General features: G+C 38.3%; 1 protein-coding gene across 14 annotated transcripts in view; it reads left to right on the top strand.

The window, feature by feature from the left end:
- The window catches only part of LOC118419940 (anoctamin-4-like), a 26,857-nt gene extending 11,114 nt beyond the window's left edge, over positions 1–15,743 (top strand). For 4 of the 14 annotated variants that reach the window (XM_035826613.1, XM_035826615.1, XM_035826619.1 and 1 more), the window contains 24 exons: positions 892–964; positions 1,389–1,394; positions 1,874–1,974; positions 2,219–2,288; positions 2,742–3,069; positions 3,343–3,459; positions 3,817–3,911; positions 4,212–4,333; positions 4,860–4,949; positions 5,858–6,010; positions 6,466–6,502; positions 6,783–6,892; positions 7,306–7,454; positions 8,282–8,468; positions 9,154–9,283; positions 9,791–9,924; positions 10,407–10,487; positions 10,974–11,039; positions 11,506–11,732; positions 12,188–12,256; positions 12,464–12,502; positions 12,689–12,718; positions 13,467–13,535; positions 14,265–15,743. In XM_035826613.1, coding sequence (XP_035682506.1) covers positions 892–964; positions 1,389–1,394; positions 1,874–1,974; positions 2,219–2,288; positions 2,742–3,069; positions 3,343–3,459; positions 3,817–3,911; positions 4,212–4,333; positions 4,860–4,949; positions 5,858–6,010; positions 6,466–6,502; positions 6,783–6,892; positions 7,306–7,454; positions 8,282–8,468; positions 9,154–9,283; positions 9,791–9,924; positions 10,407–10,487; positions 10,974–11,039; positions 11,506–11,732; positions 12,188–12,256; positions 12,464–12,502; positions 12,689–12,718; positions 13,467–13,535; positions 14,265–14,409 — 2,628 coding nt within the window. In that variant the 3' untranslated portion in view covers positions 14,410–15,743. The remainder of the gene's footprint in view (positions 1–891; positions 965–1,388; positions 1,395–1,873; positions 1,975–2,218; positions 2,289–2,741; positions 3,070–3,342; positions 3,460–3,816; positions 3,912–4,211; positions 4,334–4,859; positions 4,950–5,857; positions 6,011–6,465; positions 6,503–6,782; positions 6,893–7,305; positions 7,455–8,281; positions 8,469–9,153; positions 9,284–9,790; positions 9,925–10,406; positions 10,488–10,973; positions 11,040–11,505; positions 11,733–12,187; positions 12,257–12,463; positions 12,503–12,688; positions 12,719–13,466; positions 13,536–14,264) is intronic. The other 10 variants (XM_035826616.1, XM_035826618.1, XM_035826617.1 and 7 more) reach the window with 10 other exon arrangements.
- Positions 15,744–18,651: the final 2,908 nt, after the last annotated feature.

The raw sequence follows: 18,651 nt of genomic DNA, 5'->3' as shown, positions 1-18,651 counted from the left end.
CCATGAATATTTCATAGTTAATTCTGTCACATTATCAATCAATCATGGATTCTGGAGATGATCTTTTCCAGTGAGTCACAAGGTCAATGACAGGTGTAGTTAGGGCTGTATACTGGTACCCATGCAGTACGGTACAATACTCTGAATTAAATCATTTATAGGTACAGGTCTAAAATACTGTACAGTAGCATCAAATTGAATGTACTTGTATAAGCAACTGTACCTAGTAGTAAATTACAAGACTAAGTCTTCTCTCAGGCATAAATGTTCTGTGCTTATTTTGTTAGCAGAATCCTACCACAATTTGAAAAAAATGAAGATGCAAATTCAGTACCAGAAAAAGGTAACAACCTTGTGTGGGCACCGTTCTCTGCATAAGATAACTGAAACTTAGATTAAATGTTAGGTAAACAGTTACTATTCAATTCAAGTTTCTGTCATGTTCTAAACCTCTGCAGCTGTATCTCTAAGACTAAGTGATACTACAGTAACTGTTTAGTGTAGAACTCTGCCAGTCATCATGATTTGGTTGATGAAGATTACAGTAGAAAGAGGCCAATCTGCAAAGCAAACTGACAGTACATACAAAATTTAATGTATCTCAGGTTAAAAAGGGCGCCTATCATCATCAGAATGCATGTTGTACATAGTAATGTACGACATATTAATCATATATGCCATCATATCATTCCCTATATATATGTATGTTCTGTAGTGGCCAACATGACTACTCAATTGTTGCAATTTTTGTGCTTTTATACGATGTACCATCTCTTTCAATGGGCAGATCCTTATATTTGTTTTACAGTGGCCATTTTGCCATTTAACTTTTAAGGTCTCTGTTTTAAAATACAAACTTTAAGCTAATTCTGATGCTTTTGTCTATTTCAGGCCAAAATAGAGAAGAAACCATACAAAGGTTTGCTAGGCAGACTCCACGCTTATCTGGAAACTGACGATGAAGGTAAGATTGTTTCTGTTTCTTGTATGATATGTTTGTCCTGCAACTGGCTTTTATCTCTTGTACAAAATCAATATGTACAGTGTACCCATCTTTGTTGTATAAAATTTGTTCTTACATGTAGTTCAAGTTACTATGTTGTTATGATGTTCAATTTGTCTGGTATGATTGTTGAAATGTTTCCATGTTTTAAACTTTAGATACTAGTATATTTATCTCCCTCTTTTCGTGTGGAAAGCACTACTTTGATACATGTTTCTCAGAACAAACAATGTATAAAATGTGAATTGTTTGCAAGAACAGTATTCTGACAGTGTGTGTAAATGCTATTTATTATTGTTTGCATTTGTATGTGTACCAAATGTTATGTTACTCACATGTGCTTGCTAATGTCTTATTTTCCACTGCCACCTGTGATGTGTGATAGACTGGGGTATGGTGTTGTCTGTTTGTCTTGTCAATCATTCTAACTCAGTTCTAAGTCTGTCACAGTGTGTAAAATGGCACAATGTCATTCATTCTGTTAGGATGTCTTAGTAGATAAATACTTTGAATACACTTGAAAAGACTGCTCGTTTAAGTCCAATATATGGTTGCACAGTTGAAAACAAGTCATAAGGTATATATAGAAGCATGTGAATCACCTAGTCCAATGTTTCACCAAATCCTGTTGCCTTGAAACCTCCTGTCACCATGTGTTTGTATATCTGTGTATAAATCTGTGTGTTCAGTGCTGTACAAATGTAGTGATTACTGCACATGTACGGTACACATGCAATATAAGGCACAGCTTGCCTCTATTTGTGGTTAATCCAGAACTCTATCTGTTTGCACTTAAATTACACGTCATAGATTACTGAGTGCAACCAATCATAAGGAAAGTTGTTTATTGTCAAATGACTACATTTTCAGCTGATTACGTCAGCGCACCTTTTGAGCACAGCAAGCGCTTCCTCTTCCAAGGCATCGAAAATGAAGACACCTTCTTCAGACCAGCTACAAGGTCTTTGTTGGTAAGTCATTCCTCTTTGCATGCACAAATGTATAGACAACAACAAAATATATGTCTATAAGTCTAGTCTATTCAAACATAATCCTTAGAAATATTATATTAGACTGCATACTTTGCAATTGAAGATTTCAGGGAAGGTTTTGTTGTGTTGTGCTGCCCAATTTTTTTGCTTTCTGGCATTCTCATACATGTAGGCTGGATTAATGGATTTTGCTCAAAAGTTTCAAAAATTTTGTTCTGTCCAGGTTCATCACATTTTGATCAACATCGACATCAGGGAAAACAAGAGAGAAGATGATGGGATGAGAGCAAAAGGTAGACCCAAAACACATGTAACAGATTCCTCCCTAATCATAACAGTTCCATTTGAGTTACATATAATTTAAGTTACATATAGTCCTAAAGATAAACCTAATGAAACAGTCATCTTAGCCTTTTGATGGTAATGGCAAAACATATACTCTTTATGGACAGGTGCGCTTAAAACTACCAAAGCTACTGTTCCAACTAACCAAACCGCTGGTAGTCATGTTGTGGACTGTGACAATGGGGACAGCACCACTAAATCTGGCATTGCTACTGATGTTGCACACACTACTGGTGCTCCCAAAGGGGCCGTATCATTCGATAACAGAGCTTTCGTTGACCACGAGAGTGATAGCGTTGCTACCGGTCAGGCAAGTACCCGCCAAAACGTTGTCCACGGTTCGAGCATTAGAGCATTACAAGGGGTAAATCCGCTCCCTGAACATATCATGTGTCCCAAAGGGCTTCCGTACCTCCTGATGAGGGGCTCGTACCAGGACGCCTTCATCCTCCACGACGAATCAGAGCTGGAGTACGAAGACGAAGACGAGAACAGGAACCGGAAGCGGCGCAGGAAGGGCCCGTCAGAGTGGGACTACCGCGAGGACCCGCGACAGGATCTGAACGACACGTGGACGCTGTGGACCAAGTACCAGCCCATGTGGAGGATCAGGAACTACTTTGGAGAGAAGATTGGGTTCTACTTCGCCTGGCAGGGGACACTGATCACTACCCTGTGGTTCCCTACACTGTTGGGACTCTGTATCTTCTTCTATGGGCTCTACCTCAGGTTGGTGGTTAACTGTGTTTCTTAACACAAAAACAATGAAGAATATGGGGCCTTAAAGATAGCATTTCATAGAATTTGTCATGTTTTGACATTTATGTATTATAATACATAATATATATGTACCTTCCATAAGTATGCTAAGAGTAAGGTCGCTTTCTGTGAACAGTAGTAGAGTTTATTAGAGTTCAAGCATTCATTTTTAAGATTTTCACATGCATAAAGTTGTCTGACTACAATAGAATCTTACACCATTTTATTTTCCCAATTTTCTAGTATTCTGAGGTACCAGAATGGCAGGGAACTACAGACAGAGGTCCCTGACACCAACACAACACTACTCAACGGCACAGTAGCAGCATCTAACCAAACTGACTCAAGTCTGCTGTCAGAGTAAGTCCTCTACATGTATAATTTCCTTTTGGTCCATTGTTTGATAATGATGGCTTTATATGCTTGATGATTGAATTGATCCAGTTTGGTATGATCCATAATCAATGACTGTGACAATAGTATCTTATTAGTGGTATCAGAAGAATCAGTGCAAGGTGTAATCAGTGTAATACTATATGATTCTTGCACTTGTGTTCAAAGCACTTTTGCAGTTGAAAGCAATGTAAAAATATGATTTACTGCCATGTCAATCATATTTCTATAGTCCCCATTTTATTTGTATGTTTGAACATTACAACTTTATGACATTTAAATGGAAAACAAACAATTTCTTTTCCTCTCTTCCTGTGTCTTTAGCATTGCAGACTTTGCAGAGGACACGTTAGGAATTATAAAGGAGTCTTTTGATAATGCAGCTACACCATACTTTGCACTGGTCATATGTCTGTGGGGTAAGTACTGGTTGTCATACAGTCATGCAATTTATTGAACTTAAGCTCGATCTGACAAACATTTAAACAATTGCTTTGAATAATGGTGAAATTTGTGTGGATGAAAAACTGATGATGTGTTGCCATTCATTTGAAGCAAAGTTAGAATATCTTTTTAAGAACATAGAGGAAATATTCTTCTTCATATTTTTCTTCTTCAGACTCTTTTCCATGATGAAAAATATTCGATGGCTAATGACTTTTCAAGAATTCGTATGTAAGAATTTTTAACATATTTGTTGTATCAATTTATTTTTTCAGGCACAATTTTCCTAGAGGTATGGAAGAGAAGGAATGCCACCCTGGCCTATGAGTGGGACGTGGACAACTTTGAGAACACAGAGCCTGACAGGCCTCAGTTCTATGGTACAAAGGTCAAAGAGGTAGGAATAAAACCATTTTTTCTTTACTATGGATTCTTACCACCCTGTCAAAAGTCTCTCATATAAAAATTTATGACAAGGTACCCTTTGCAATATGCTCTACTGTTTTTTTATGTAGATTTCCATTTGATTAGATCACAATCTTTTTTTTTGGTATCATAGAAAAAGGAATAAAGAAGTCATGTGGTCAGCATTCTTGCTATATGTATGTAGACACTTGACTTCATTTCCTATTCAAAGTAGTTTTTCAAACATGATTTTCTGTTGAAATACATGACTGTAGCTTAGGGAGATCTGTATTACATTTGAAACAGAGCATTAACATGCCAATACACAAACCAATAAAGTAGATGGGGAATAAAAATGTTGAAGACATACTTGATTTGTGTATCAAAACTTATGGGACTTTTTTACTCTACAGCATAAGCATTTTTGTATATTTAGTGTGTTTCAGACAGGTTTCAATAAAAAATGATGGAGGTTTAAACCCATGAATGGCAAAACATGTTGTGTTTGTGTTATCCAGGACCCAGTGACAGGGCAGGAAGTGTGGTACTACCCATTCCAGAAACAGTTCACCAAGTTTCTCACTTCATGTTCAGTCGTCATATTGATGGTAAGGAACTTAAAACTAAGCTGTCATTTAGTGGATTTCCTTTTTGATTTGTGCTCTTATAGTAACTAGAGGTTCTTCTTACATCATGTTGTGATGACAGCTTTTAAGATATATTGCTAGCTGTCCATTTCATTGCAATGTGTACCTCAGTCCTACGAAGAAAAACATGCTTTTCACTGATATATCGTTTGATAGCAAACAGAGTAACACTGTCTTTGACATTTTCTTAGTGAACTGTGCTTTCTAGCAGCATAATGTAATTTTTGCTTATTCTGTATCTGAAAGTCTTCTCTCTGCAGAGTTTTCTGTTGCCAGATCTTCACACCTCTGACCTTGTACTGCACATTTCTGCCCCCCTCCCCCTTACTCTGTTGCACCAGGCTCCAATAAAACAGCACATGGCTTCCTGTATCTTCCCTCTTCAGCACTCTTTGTGGTTATGTGGTGGGTATGTACAAACTCTCTCATCTCGCTCATAATGCCTACAGCTTTGCTATGAATATTCTTTTATACTTTAACGTACAAGAAATTTGTCTACTAGACATTTATGTATTTGAGGAAATGAGGAAGAGAAGGATGCAAAATCAGGACACTTCAAACAATACAAAATGGAAACATTACTTTGAAGTGTATGCTATGAAAATAGAAGACATTCACACCTAGAATGTCACAAGTTCCCAAGACTGCCATCTTATGCATGATATCTTGTTTTAGAAACTGTTTAAGTTATTACAGCTGATGTAGTTTTATGGTTAGCATTATCCATTCCATTAACTAAAAGTGTCAATGTCCTTTTGGCAGTCCTAGCTATCTTGCTGTTACATCAAGAAAAAGTACAGTTATAAAGATAAAGAGAATGCATATCTGTGCTTATTTAGACCTTATGAATATTTCTGTTTTGTCCCCAGATTTGTATCGTGATCATCAGCATGATAGGAGTCATCATCTACCGAGTCTGGGCACGCATCTTCTTTCAGAGCGGAGACATGTTCACGAGACTGATGCTGTCCACCGTCTGCTCATCCTGCATGAACGCAGTGTCGATCATGCTGCTCGGATGGGTCAGTAGTCTAAACTTCAACTGACAAATAATTATTTACATACCATACAGCATGCAGTGTGTGAACTCCCAACTTCTTGGTCATAGGACTACAATGACCACGAAGTTGGGAGTTCAAATCCAGTCAATTGTTACTCTCCTGACATGCACACTATAGAAAACGGCTTTCAGTCATAAATACAGTACTTTTATCCATGGTCCATCACTTGTGCTTGTCAAAAAGAATTTTCAGAGTAAATACTATATAGAGTAAATACTATACAGAGTATCTGTCTTCTCTTTCACGATCTATGGAAAATTAGCTCTTCAGTGAGCTAAACTGGTTTGAGGTTGCTTTCACTTTTTTTCACTTTTAGATAACTTAGTTTAATCCATGCTATTGTAAATTGGTATTTGGGCAAATGTAAATGCAATAGTTGCTAATATTTGCTAACTTCTGACCTGCTCTACTTATAGGTATACAAGTGGATAGCTGTGAAGTTAACAGACTGGGGTAAGTTCTTAGTTCCAAACACAGAATTTGTAACCTTCAAACATGCATGAATGTTAATAGAAATTATTCATGAATATGTATATAAATAATTGATGTTTTACGTGTAGTCTTGACTATGATATTCCTTTAATTGTTAGCCCTTTGCAACTTCATATATTGTAGATTGAATTAATATTACATCAAATATGTGTTCTTTTATCAGATATCTCTCCCTTATTGTAGATGTTGAAACTATTGTCAGGTTATTCACGCTGCCATCTTTATCATTTTCGTGTTACAGAAAACTTCAGAACGCAGACGAGATATGACGATGCCCTGATCATCAAGCTCTTTGCGTTCCAGTTTGCTAACAGCTATGCCTCACTGTTTTACATCGCTTTTGTGAGAAAGGTATGTCTTTACTCCAACAGCTGTCATCTTCATGTCTTTCTAAGATCTAGATTTCCTGCAGTTCCTTGAGGGTGGTTTTTAAGATAGAAAATAAACCGCAAAAACATCTGACCAAGAAAATAAGAGTAACTATAATCTTCAGGCTTTTCATGTAACAACACAGTAGCCTGACTGAGGCATGCTTTTTCAACCAAGTACTCTGGGTCACGACTTGGTCAGACAAAACAAACTGGACTAGATACACATACGAGGGGTCAAGGCACGAGAAACGCTCATCCGTCGTAGTGATGGGAGACCCACTAATGAACTCTGGGTCACCCCTACTGTTCTCAATAAGTATGTGGGGTTCTTTGATGTTACGTGAAGGATTTTTGTTTCTTTACAACCACACAACCGTCTTTTTTCCCAATCAGCATGGCGAAACCTTCTTCACGTGGTTCGGACTCCCTCTGAAGGACGACTGTGGCATAGACGAGACGTGTATGTCAGAACTGTCGTTCCAAGTTCTCATCCTCATGCTCTTCAAACCTGCACCCAAAGTCTTCACTGACCTCCTGCTCCCGTAAGTAGCTATCAGCATGTTTTAAGTTATCTGTTGGAGTTGTAAGATACTGGAATAAGCATGCTTCACTGTAATAAACAGTCATTAAACAATCAGCACCATGGACAGGGACAATGTAGGCTTTAGTCAACTTAGCAGTCAGACTAAGCAATCAGCAACAAAGACAAGGAAGGATGTTGTATATTCCAATGAGCTGAAGGCACAGTTAGGCTATCCAATCAGCACCAAGGAGAGGTACCATGCATGGTCCAATGAGATGAAGGTACAGTCAGACTGTCCAATCAGCACCAAGGACAGGAACAATGCATAGTTCAATGAGCTGAAAGCACAGCTAAACTATCCAATCAGCACCAAGGACAGGGACAATACTTAGACCAATGAGCTGAAAGCACAGCTGAACTATCCAATCAGCACCAAGGACAGGGACAATGCTTAGACCAATGAGCTGAATGCACAGTTAAACTATCCAATCAGCTCCAAGGACAGGGACAATGCTTAGACCAATGAGCTGAAAGCACATTTAAACTATCCAGTCAGCACCAAGGACAGGGACAATGCATAGTCCAATGAGCTAAACGCACAGTTAAACTATCCAATCAGCACCAAGGACAGGGCTTTAGAAGAACATAACACTAGACAGAGTTAGATGAAAGTAGTACACATGTGATAGACCAATCAAGCACAGTTTCATGTATTGAATATCCAAATCAAATGTCACCAGTATGGAAAACTGAAGGCATGAAATCCTGACAAAATGTCACAAATGTACTTGTTGTAACTCTACCAAGGCACAGCCAATTTTACAAGTCCATTCTTCTTCTTTCCAGTTGGTTAAAGAAGAAGTGGAAACAGTGTAAGTGCTGTTTCAACAACAAGATAGACAAGTCCATCGACACGGCCGACACACGCTTACCCGTCAACGACTTCATCGAGAAGGAGAGACAGAAGCCGGAGCTGGGAGACTTCACCCTGTCAGAGTACAACGAGAAGGTCATACAGTACGGGTATCAGATGGTGAGTTGGACCATTGTAAAGCAAGGTTCACACGTGTGTATATATTCAAGTCCGTATGAGGTCCGCATGGAATTCTTAGCTTCTACCAGGCTCTACAGGTCTCTGGAAAATGAGGACATTGGACAAAAGTATGGTTTGCGGCCAGCTCACTCCTCTGACATATTATCTGTCTATATTTGTCCAATTTCCATTATTTTTCCAGCAACCTGTAAAGCCTGGCAGAGGGAGGCTAAGACTTCCATACTGACCTTATACGGACTTGAATATATAAACTTGTGTGACCCAACCTTAAGCCTCTTCCATACTGTTATGGTACATTTATTCATTTCGCACACATTGGAGAGGTCACCATGTAAACTGCAAAAGTAAAACCGCAAAAACGTTTTAAGATTTACAATAAAAGTCAATGGTTACATCCAGGAAGGTTCGTAGTTTTGTCATTATCTTTGTATTGAAGTTTTATTTCTTCAATTCTTTGCATGATTCTGTTGAATGGATTTTTCTGACAGGATAGAATCAACATACTGATAATCCAGTATGTTGAAATGTATCGTTCAGAACTGATAGTAGTATATCACTGTTATATGTAATAATAGAGCATATCTGTTGAATGAATTTTGGAACAAACATTATGATATTGCTGGTCATACAAATAACATTTATGTCTGCCCCCCTCCCACCCCAGCTCTTTGCAGCATCCTTCCCCCTGGCGCCTCTGCTGGCCATACTGACCAACCTGTTTGACATGAGAGTGGACGCTCGTAGACTGTTGTGGTGGAACAGGAGGCCGCTGGCCCTCATCGCCCAGGACATCGGTCAGTTCAGCTAATATTAGTCTTCTTCTACCAAACTTGATGTTTGAGACAAAAAACTTGCTAGTTTTAGCATTAACAATACTGCAAATTCAAGCAAAATCAGATCTTTACCATACCACACTATGAAACTATGTACCCAGTATTATAATAATATACCATGATTGTCTTCTCCTACCACATGTTTATGTAACATTCTGCTAGTCTCTTCTGTGATCTTATGTGCAGCAATAGATTTGACAAATTTTTAAACATTCAGAAATGTGACAATGTCGTATAAAACAGCTATGAAAGTTGTACATATATGTTTGGAAGTCAAACGTTTTTGTTCAGCAATGATACAGTAAAAGATATATTATCTATTTTAAAGTCTAAATCTGGACAAAAACTTTTCAACTGGAAGTTTCTTGATTGTCTTTGATTGTATCCCCTGCTTTGGCAATGAATGTGGTCCAAAGCGTACATATGTAAGTGAACGGGAGTCTGATTTTCTTATTTGTCCCTCCCCAGGTACCTGGTACTCTATCCTGGAGTTTGTGAACGTTGCAGGAGTCATCAGTAATGCCTTCCTGGTGGCATTCACAGCAACATACTTCCAGAGTTTCTCCACCATCGACAAGCTCTGGGTGGTCATCGTTTTCGAGGTAGGGTATGACATTTGCACAAGATTGGCTTACCAACTTGAACCATTAGGCCATGACATCCGTGCAGAAGTTTGTGAGCTTACAAGACTCTGACAGAGCTCAGGAGGAATATTGAAATGGGAGAAATCCCAAACGAGCAAACAGAAATGAAAGAGGAAATATTGAACTTCATTGAAGAGGTTCGTCAGCCACGTATGAGTATTAAGTTCATAGAGTATTTCTTCAATAAGAGACTCTTGAAAACATGTAAAATATGTACCTCCAAATTTTTGGTGTCTGCACAGTACTAGGTCATTCCGTGATCAAGGTGTAGTGTGAACTGCAGAAGACAACAAAAATTTGAACTGTCTACACCACTGAGCCACAGATATTATAATAAAAATGCCTACAGTTTAGCTTCATCATCTCTTTTCCTTTTTGGGACTTTGTTGTTTATCCTAATGATGTTTGCATTGATGTGTGTCCTGTTGTACTCTTTCTAGCATCTTGTGTTTGCTGTGAAGTGGATCATTGCGTACATGATTCCTGACGTTCCTGCGTCTGTCAGACTCGCCATCAGGAAGGTATAAGATACACTTGTTACATATCAGTAGAAGTGATAAATTTGTCGCCTTTCTTTAATCAATGATGGATTTATTTGAAATGTCTACACTATTAGTCTGTTTAGAACCTTTTAGAGAGTAACCTCATTATGAATTGATTGACTTTACATGTATGTCGAATGTTGACAAACACTGCTTGCCACCACCCAGGATAATATATACTTTAAAATCCTCTGTTATCTAATTTCATTGTCTTTTTTAAGTAAACTCTCTTGCTCTCTTGTTCTACTGTATTTGCTTTGTAACACACTTATTTAATGGCTTTGTATGCTCTTAAAATGAACAGAAAATGTATATTTTCTGCTAAATGCACACTTGATTTTGTGACCTACGATTTTTAAACCTGTTTTATACTACACTGTGATTTTCTGATATGCTTGATTTCATGACTTTTCTGTTGTCTTATTATTCTTGTTGATTCATTGTTTACCCTCTCTGTTCAAATAGAATCATTTCAAAGTCAAACAAATCTTCGAGGAGGCGTATGCTGATGAGATGTTCAGAGCGGACATGGTAGCATTGACACAGAACGTTATTTACATATGGGATAAGGACATGGTGGCTAATAGATTGTATAAAACACAGTGGTGTAGGAATTTAGACCAGCAATGATAATGATATCATGTTTATAATAGTTTAATGTGTAACAGGTTAGCTAGCTCAGTTTAGATCAGACATCCCTGTCATTATTACCATCATTTCCCTTAAAGGCACAAACTGATTAATATTAATTTACATAATGCTAATAACATTTCCAAGGGTTGGACCTAAAGCTCTATTCCCTTTCAGAAGGACCAAGAATACTATAACTTGCACCAATTTACTCAAGGTTTAACTTAAAATTCATTAATTTATTCCATTCAACAACATTTCACAACACATTCAAAATCAACACACAAACCAGTCATCACCATCCTACCCAAGACAGGTAAGGAAAGAGAAGCATCTAGATAAGACTAGTCCCTTTCTTTGTTCTCAGGAAAAATTCCAGGTGTCGAAGCTGATGTCAGGTTTCCCGTCCACGGCGGCGTTTGTTGAACCGAGGTCGCAGGTGTCCTGGGACGACCACGACGCTGACATCCCGTCACCATTCAAACCATACACGATAACAGATGGCGGACACTCGACATCGGGGTACGCAACACAGACCACCGCGATAGCAAGCTCTGCTATGGACCAAGCTTACCCTGACAGCACCTCTCGCAAGTATGTATTCTGGTGTTTCTAAACACAATTTTCCTTCTTTGTATGGTATTTTTGCATTACGCTTTGCCAGGCTTGGAATTGTCGTGATCTTGATTGCTCTTGAATACATCTGCAGCTTTTACATGCTGAAAGTGACGTGATTGTTAATGCCGACTTGCTATCATGCTGTTCTCAAATTGATTGAAGTCAATTTTCAACACTTCTTCACTGTCACTCTTTCTTTTCTAACCCTCACTGGTGCGCATGTTTTCATACGTCTTAAGCTTCTACACATACGTTTGTAAGTTTTCTAGCCTAAAGAGGAATTCTCTAAGGCCAATTTTTTTCTCGTAGCACCTTTTTTCTAATTTTTTTCCAATGCATCCAGTATAGCACCTTCTATCGTAAAGAACTAGCACAGGTACTAGTATACAAAATACACTCCATGAACACAAAAATATGTTTTTATGTTAAAGGCAAAATGGAAACGAAATGGGTGAAGACTACACTCTGCAAGATACACAGGGGTCACCATATACTGTGCAGTAAGATTAATCTATTAAAAACTTTAATTCACTTTTAGCTTCCCTTTAGTCCAATTTTGATTCCTAACAAATTCTGTTTGCTTTTCCTTTCTTTTATATTGACAGCTTGTGTGACTACTAACGTGAGAGCTGATACTGACATTTCTGCTTTCCATGTAGCATTTCCTCATCTGTGTGTTTTCGTCTTTCCCTCATGCTGAACTCTAGGAGTTCCCCAAGCGGCAACTTTCTCCATCTTCTTGCTCAGTAAGTCTCCCCCTGTCAGACTTTACTGGAACTGCAACCCTTGTGATCTTTTCTGTCCTTTGATGACAGACTCACTTTCGACCATCTGCCAACCCAGTTGGGTTGGTCAAGGCTTGATGACCGTTGATGCTTTTTAACTCTCTTCTGCTGAGTGTTTGGCTAACTATGTGTGCATGCTTGCCTCAGGGGTAGCAGGCGGTTAGAGAAAGGGAAAAGGCAAGTATTACAGTTATAACTCCCACATATGCACTGGTGGTGGAGTAAATGCACATTATCACAGGATGTCTTAGTACAGCCTGAGTGTACAGTACATACAGATAGGGACAGAAATGTGGCTTATGGTTTTGTGATGACAGTAGGACGGCTACAGCATACTGAAATCAACTTCTGTGTGCTGTTACCTGAAATTTCCAACTGGCCTTAGACAGTGTGTATGTCATTTATAATCAGACAGCACAAGAGGGACACAATAATTAATAGGACCTTCCTTTAGACTGAGCTATTCTTAGTACAGAAGAAACTTATATCTTTTTCTCACTCAGTCCATTACCGATCAATACTTGCAAAGCCTCATACATGTAGCTGCTGGTGTCACTTTGGTGTGCGCTTGTGCTTAATTGCATGCTGAAAGATCGAAGCACATGACATTGTGCTATATATCAATTGTCATGATTTGCTTTAGGAGGGAGACCATATTCTTTTGCTGGTGATTGTTGTTGTAGTTTCAGTTTTAGAACCATCATTACAAAACTGTTGGTGGAAGTTGGCTGGAATTTTGGAGCTGTCTTATACATTCTTTTTACATGGTCTATAAAAAATGGTCATATTTTCTTGTGATAAATGCTGATCTGAATCAGTACACACCCATGCTGCTATTCTCTACCTCCATGACGCTTGCTGGGTGTAGAACACTGTTAATGTTCTGTCCTCCCTTTTCCGTTGTGGTGTTGCTTCTCACATGCAGCGATAACTGGTACATGCCATCTGAGTCTCACGTAGAGATGGAACAGGATGACATGTTGACTAACCCAAGGTGACTAACACTTAGTTTGATGCTACTAAATGCACCACAAGATACATGTACTATTATCTCTCTGCTTTTGCTGTGGTTCTATTTTGCGGTTAAAGGGAAATGATTCTTTTTCAGTGTTTTGAATTGGAAAATGCGTGTCTGCTAAATGCTAGTTCAGCTTTATCCATGGGCTAACCTATATCCGTTGTTATATCAGGCTGCAATATTTTCAAATATTGGGGTAACCTATATCTGTTACCATATGAAACTGCAATATTTTTTCTTCAAAATATCACCGTTTAAAACCACCGTCTGTAAGACTTGATACCCCGTTCTTGATAATAACGAATATAGGTTACCCCACAGATAAAGGTGATCTAGGTGTTACACTAAAACCACAGCAAAGTTTCCAAAATTTACAGTCGCATGAAAGTGTTTTAAGTCTAAATTGTAGCTTGGAAGTGCATATTGCATGACAACGCAATTGCCTGAAAGCTGTTTCTTGAAAGCAATAAGATAATAATCTGATTTGAAACATTTCATTTCTTATTTTAACATTTTTTCACATTAACGTTACAATGTGAAAAACGCTCTCTTTTCCAAGTCAATGTCATGAAAAGCATGTTACGTATTTATCTAAGCCAACATCAATTCTAAGTATAGATTGAGTTGCAACATGAATACAACAACAAAAAGGCTTCTTCATCATCTGGTGTCTTTCCTAAACTCCCTTTTCTCCCTGTCCTTCAGACTGACCTATGGGGATGATGGGGAGACCTACGTGGGTGGGGAGGACAAGTTTCCGGGGGAGAGTCGGCACAGGAAGAAGAAGAAGAAGAAAGACAGGTCGGAGAAGACGGTAGCCAGCGAGGAACAAACCGAATCCTACGCTTAAGAGAGTTTTATTGAAGGAAGAGATAATAAAGGTAGAAACAAGTGACTCTTCAACTTCATCCTGGACTTTTCATCATGGAAATGCAACATTTGTATCTCAGTATCAGTTTGCTGTGGCATGATTGCAAAGAAAACTTGTCTAGTAACATTATATGAAGTGCAGTACCTATATTATAAAAGTCTGAGATTCTACATCTGGAGTAGTTATCTACAGTAAATAGATTTTGCTAAAAACTATAATAATTGACATAATTTACAAACATGCAACAGTCCTTACATGGAGTTGTTAAGTGCAGTTGTTGAAGGTTGCAGTAGCCACCTTGCAGTTAACGTCAATACTGCAACTTACCCAGACTTCTTAGCGTTTATTGCTTGATTGGCATTCCATTAACATGACTGACAAAGACTAGATAATGCATTTAAGATAACACAGAAAATCTGTTTCGTGATGTTGTATAATATTATAAGTGTAATAGCATTTCATAGAGATAGTCAGGAAAAGGTAGTACATGTAGTTACTTTTACCTTTGTGAGGAAGATTCGTCTCTGCCTTTGTGAGGAATAGTCATCTCATGTTTAACAATGATGTTGCATGGAAATATACTAATAAGACAAAAGGCGTATTTTCAATAAAAAGTTGTGACTGCATGCCAAGAAACGTAAAAATATTTTTCACCTGAGATTTAGAAATCTTTTAATGACTGCTATGTTGTCAGATAAGACTTGTATACAATTGATGTCTATAAAGCAGTAAAGAAGAAGACTTGCACTTTGCTGTGGCATGATTGTGAAGAAAATTATGATAACTTTTAATGATATTATGTCAAATGCAGTACCTATAAGGCTGAGATTTTTACATCTGATTTGTACTTCAAGTTCTCAATCAAATCACAATGAACTACAGTGATCGTATCATGGATGGAGATCAAGAATATGATGAGATAGATGCACTGTTATTCACATGTCCCTTGTTTAGCTATTTTTGTTTACGGTTTGAATGTTTTTTGTACTGCTGTGTGTGTTTTTATGGTATTTGTTAGCTTGCAGTATGGCCCATACAGTGGGTAAGAAAGATATTGTTTGGTTCTGCAGTTGTCTTTTATATATCGTATATGTATACATTGTTGTATCTGATGTATTTTAGCTAGCATGTCCCAGACAAGTTTATCTTTGTGCTTAAACTATTTTTTAAGATCTTAATGCAGAAGAAATATGTAAATACCACAAATGTCTCAAAGTCATGTAAATATGGCATCTTGATTATTGAATGATGCATGTAACATGTAAATATGATAAGATTTTTTTCTGGCATTGTTGACAAAGAGATTGCATGTACAGAAGTGTTTTGTGTGTAACTGCCTGTAAGGCTAAGATATCAATGAACATATTAGTTAACTGTTTAGATCTCTAGATGCTGAAACTAAAGAGTGAAAAACAGATTTTGATAAGATATTGAATGGAATGCACATTGCTTTCTATGTATAATTTTCCAGGTTAGACTTTAGAAACGTGTACTAACGTTACATGTCATCATGATAGATTTTTGTGGAACAAAATCGTTATAGATTGTTACAATGATTATCCACAGTATCGATATGTCAGGAACTTTATCATTTGGTATTTCATTCATGTGAAAATGGCGAGCTAAGATCAACGTCCTTGCTAAGATTTGAAAACCTAAAACCGCAGAATTTAATTTCAGCGCAGCGGCGAAATACCATTCCTGACAACTTGGTAGTTCCTCCAGCTTTTAAACTCTTTGTAGAAGCTTATATCAGTGCAACCAACAGTAATGCATATCAACCTCACTTCTCTCTTGACAAAGATTCTCCATTTGAGGAGCTTCTCATTCTGATAGAATAATGTACACTTCTCTGTTGGTTCTTTAATGCTTATTGAATCAAGAATAAAACTGAATTTACCTTGATGTCGATGCATATCATTTGTGATGACAGTTAACGTTAACGAATACAAAGTGTAAATCTCCACAGGAGCCTTCGTTGTTTCCCCATTCCCAAAAAGCACTGGTTTTGAACTACATTGTCCAAACTTGCATGGTAACGTTTCTTTCCAAAGCCTACAATGTAACGTTACCGTACGCACGTCAACTGAGTTGGAAGCCGCCATGTTTGTTGACATTCGGCTGTGCCCATGGAAGCTACTATGTAAATGCATTTGACGTCACTGCTTTTGATTGTTGCCATTGGCTGTTACAATTAAAAGGGACTAATGACGTCTTAGATCGTTAATAGCAGGTGGTTTTATTTTGGCGGGAAAATTATATGGTGACATCTAGCGGTTCACGATATTATTGCAGCATCCCGCCGCCGTGCTGTTGCAGTACTGCAACCGAATAATAGGAGTCGCTTTTGATCCATGTAATGGTCTCCGCATTTGCAACTACTAAATAGTGCTACTAGTATTATTCGTCTCAAGTGGGAGAAATAATACACTCCATATGTGATAAAGGTGGAAAGGGGTATGTTTCTGAACCAAACTTAGAGGAGATACCAACTAGCGGTCAATAAAGAACGTGCCGTGCACTTGTCTGTTGGAAAGTTGCGGATCATAAGATAAGTTGCGGATCATAAGATACGTAAGGCTGAAACTTTGCAATATCTAGTGAAAATATGGAGAAAGAAAGCCGTAGATACATCCTGTTATCCACCGGAATATATCACACTTTCTGAATATGGGCGTATTTGGAAATGAACTTGGTATTCCTTACTTACTTATCCCCTTCGCCATTAGGGAGACATAATGTAATGGTATTATATGGGCCATACCTAACGTTATTTGATTTTTATGGATGACATCAGCGCTCGAATCAATTTCTGCTACTTTTCAAAAAGGATACGAAAATTAACGCCAATTTGTTGCACTAAGGAGGTCCGCTATGGATGATCCTTCATCGGGAGGTATGTAGTGTGTTGTTGTTGTTGTTGTTTTTTCAGTAGACGGTGTAACAAAACACTAAATCCGTGTCCAAGAAACTGGACGGAAACTACACCCGACTGCTTCGGGTTGTTCTGAACGTACCCTGGCAGAGCCGCATGCATCAATAATAACAAAAACCTCTACAATTGACCATCCAGAACCGAAGATTAGCTCTTACTGGTCATACATGCAGAGCGTCATGAGTAGTCAAAGTCCTCCTCTGGGAACCTGACGAAAAATTGAGAAGGGGACGACCAAACCTGACACTCCAGAAAGTCATGAAGGAGAAAGGTGGACCGCGACCTGCTGGCCGCCATGCTACACAGAGATGTCTGGAACAGCATCATTGGTAGCACCACGTTCATACGAACTGAACTGTGTAACAAAATAACTTCCACACCACGTCCTATTATTTCAGCTCAGTCCAGAATTATCAAGGCTATATTACATCCCACAAGTAATTCACACAACGAACAGCATGTTGAAAGAAAAAATGGAGTTATTGAAAGAAAAACGTTGCATTTGTTCAACGCCAATCTCTATGACACTTGACACACTTCCATTGATAAATTGTGAAGGAAATGTGTCATTTACAACCCAATATTCGATGGTTTTGTCATCAAAATATCATAAATATTGCCATCTATTTCAAGATGAAGCCTCAAAACCTAAACCCCTTTACGAGCCTTTCGCGATTTCCCCATTCCCGAAAAGACGTAAATTTTGTAATTTGGCGGTCTCTTTTGCAGCTTTCTACAGGCGACCGGTATCGGTACTGCAGATTAGGATGTGATAGGGTATGCAGTCACGTCTTGAAAAATGTGAAGATATATACGAAATTGGGTTTAAAAGTCAGCGAAAACTTTCCCACATAGGTCTAGGTACCCTTATACACATCTAGAATTACCTCAAAGACACAAGTCGACATTAAAAGGACATATCTGTGGGATCCGTACGAGGAGCCCATGTAACCCATCTCCGCTCGTAGGAGCGCCACCTATATTCATGTATACGCCATCTATTGTGCAAAATAAGAAGGCTAAGGATACGTTACTTAATTAATATATTTTTTCCCAAACTTTTTCCCTTAAAAACATTTATCTTTTATTCAAATTTCCATATGCTTATTGGCAGCCAGAGTGGCCTGGCCGTCACTCAGAAAATGCTAAGCTCTTTCACCCCAACGTCTGCTTGGAGACCTCATTCAATATCTCCTGTAGCAGCTTTGGCCTTCACAGTTCATCCACTACGTAAGAATTATTTGGACTGTAGAACACCAAACTATATGAGGAAATAAGGCCATACT

The sequence above is a fragment of the Branchiostoma floridae genome, chromosome 7 (assembly GCF_000003815.2).
Source record: "Branchiostoma floridae strain S238N-H82 chromosome 7, Bfl_VNyyK, whole genome shotgun sequence".
NCBI lineage: Eukaryota > Metazoa > Chordata > Leptocardii > Amphioxiformes > Branchiostomatidae > Branchiostoma > Branchiostoma floridae.
Note: the sequence above shows the minus strand (reverse complement) of the source record. Positions and strands in the feature narration are given on the sequence as shown.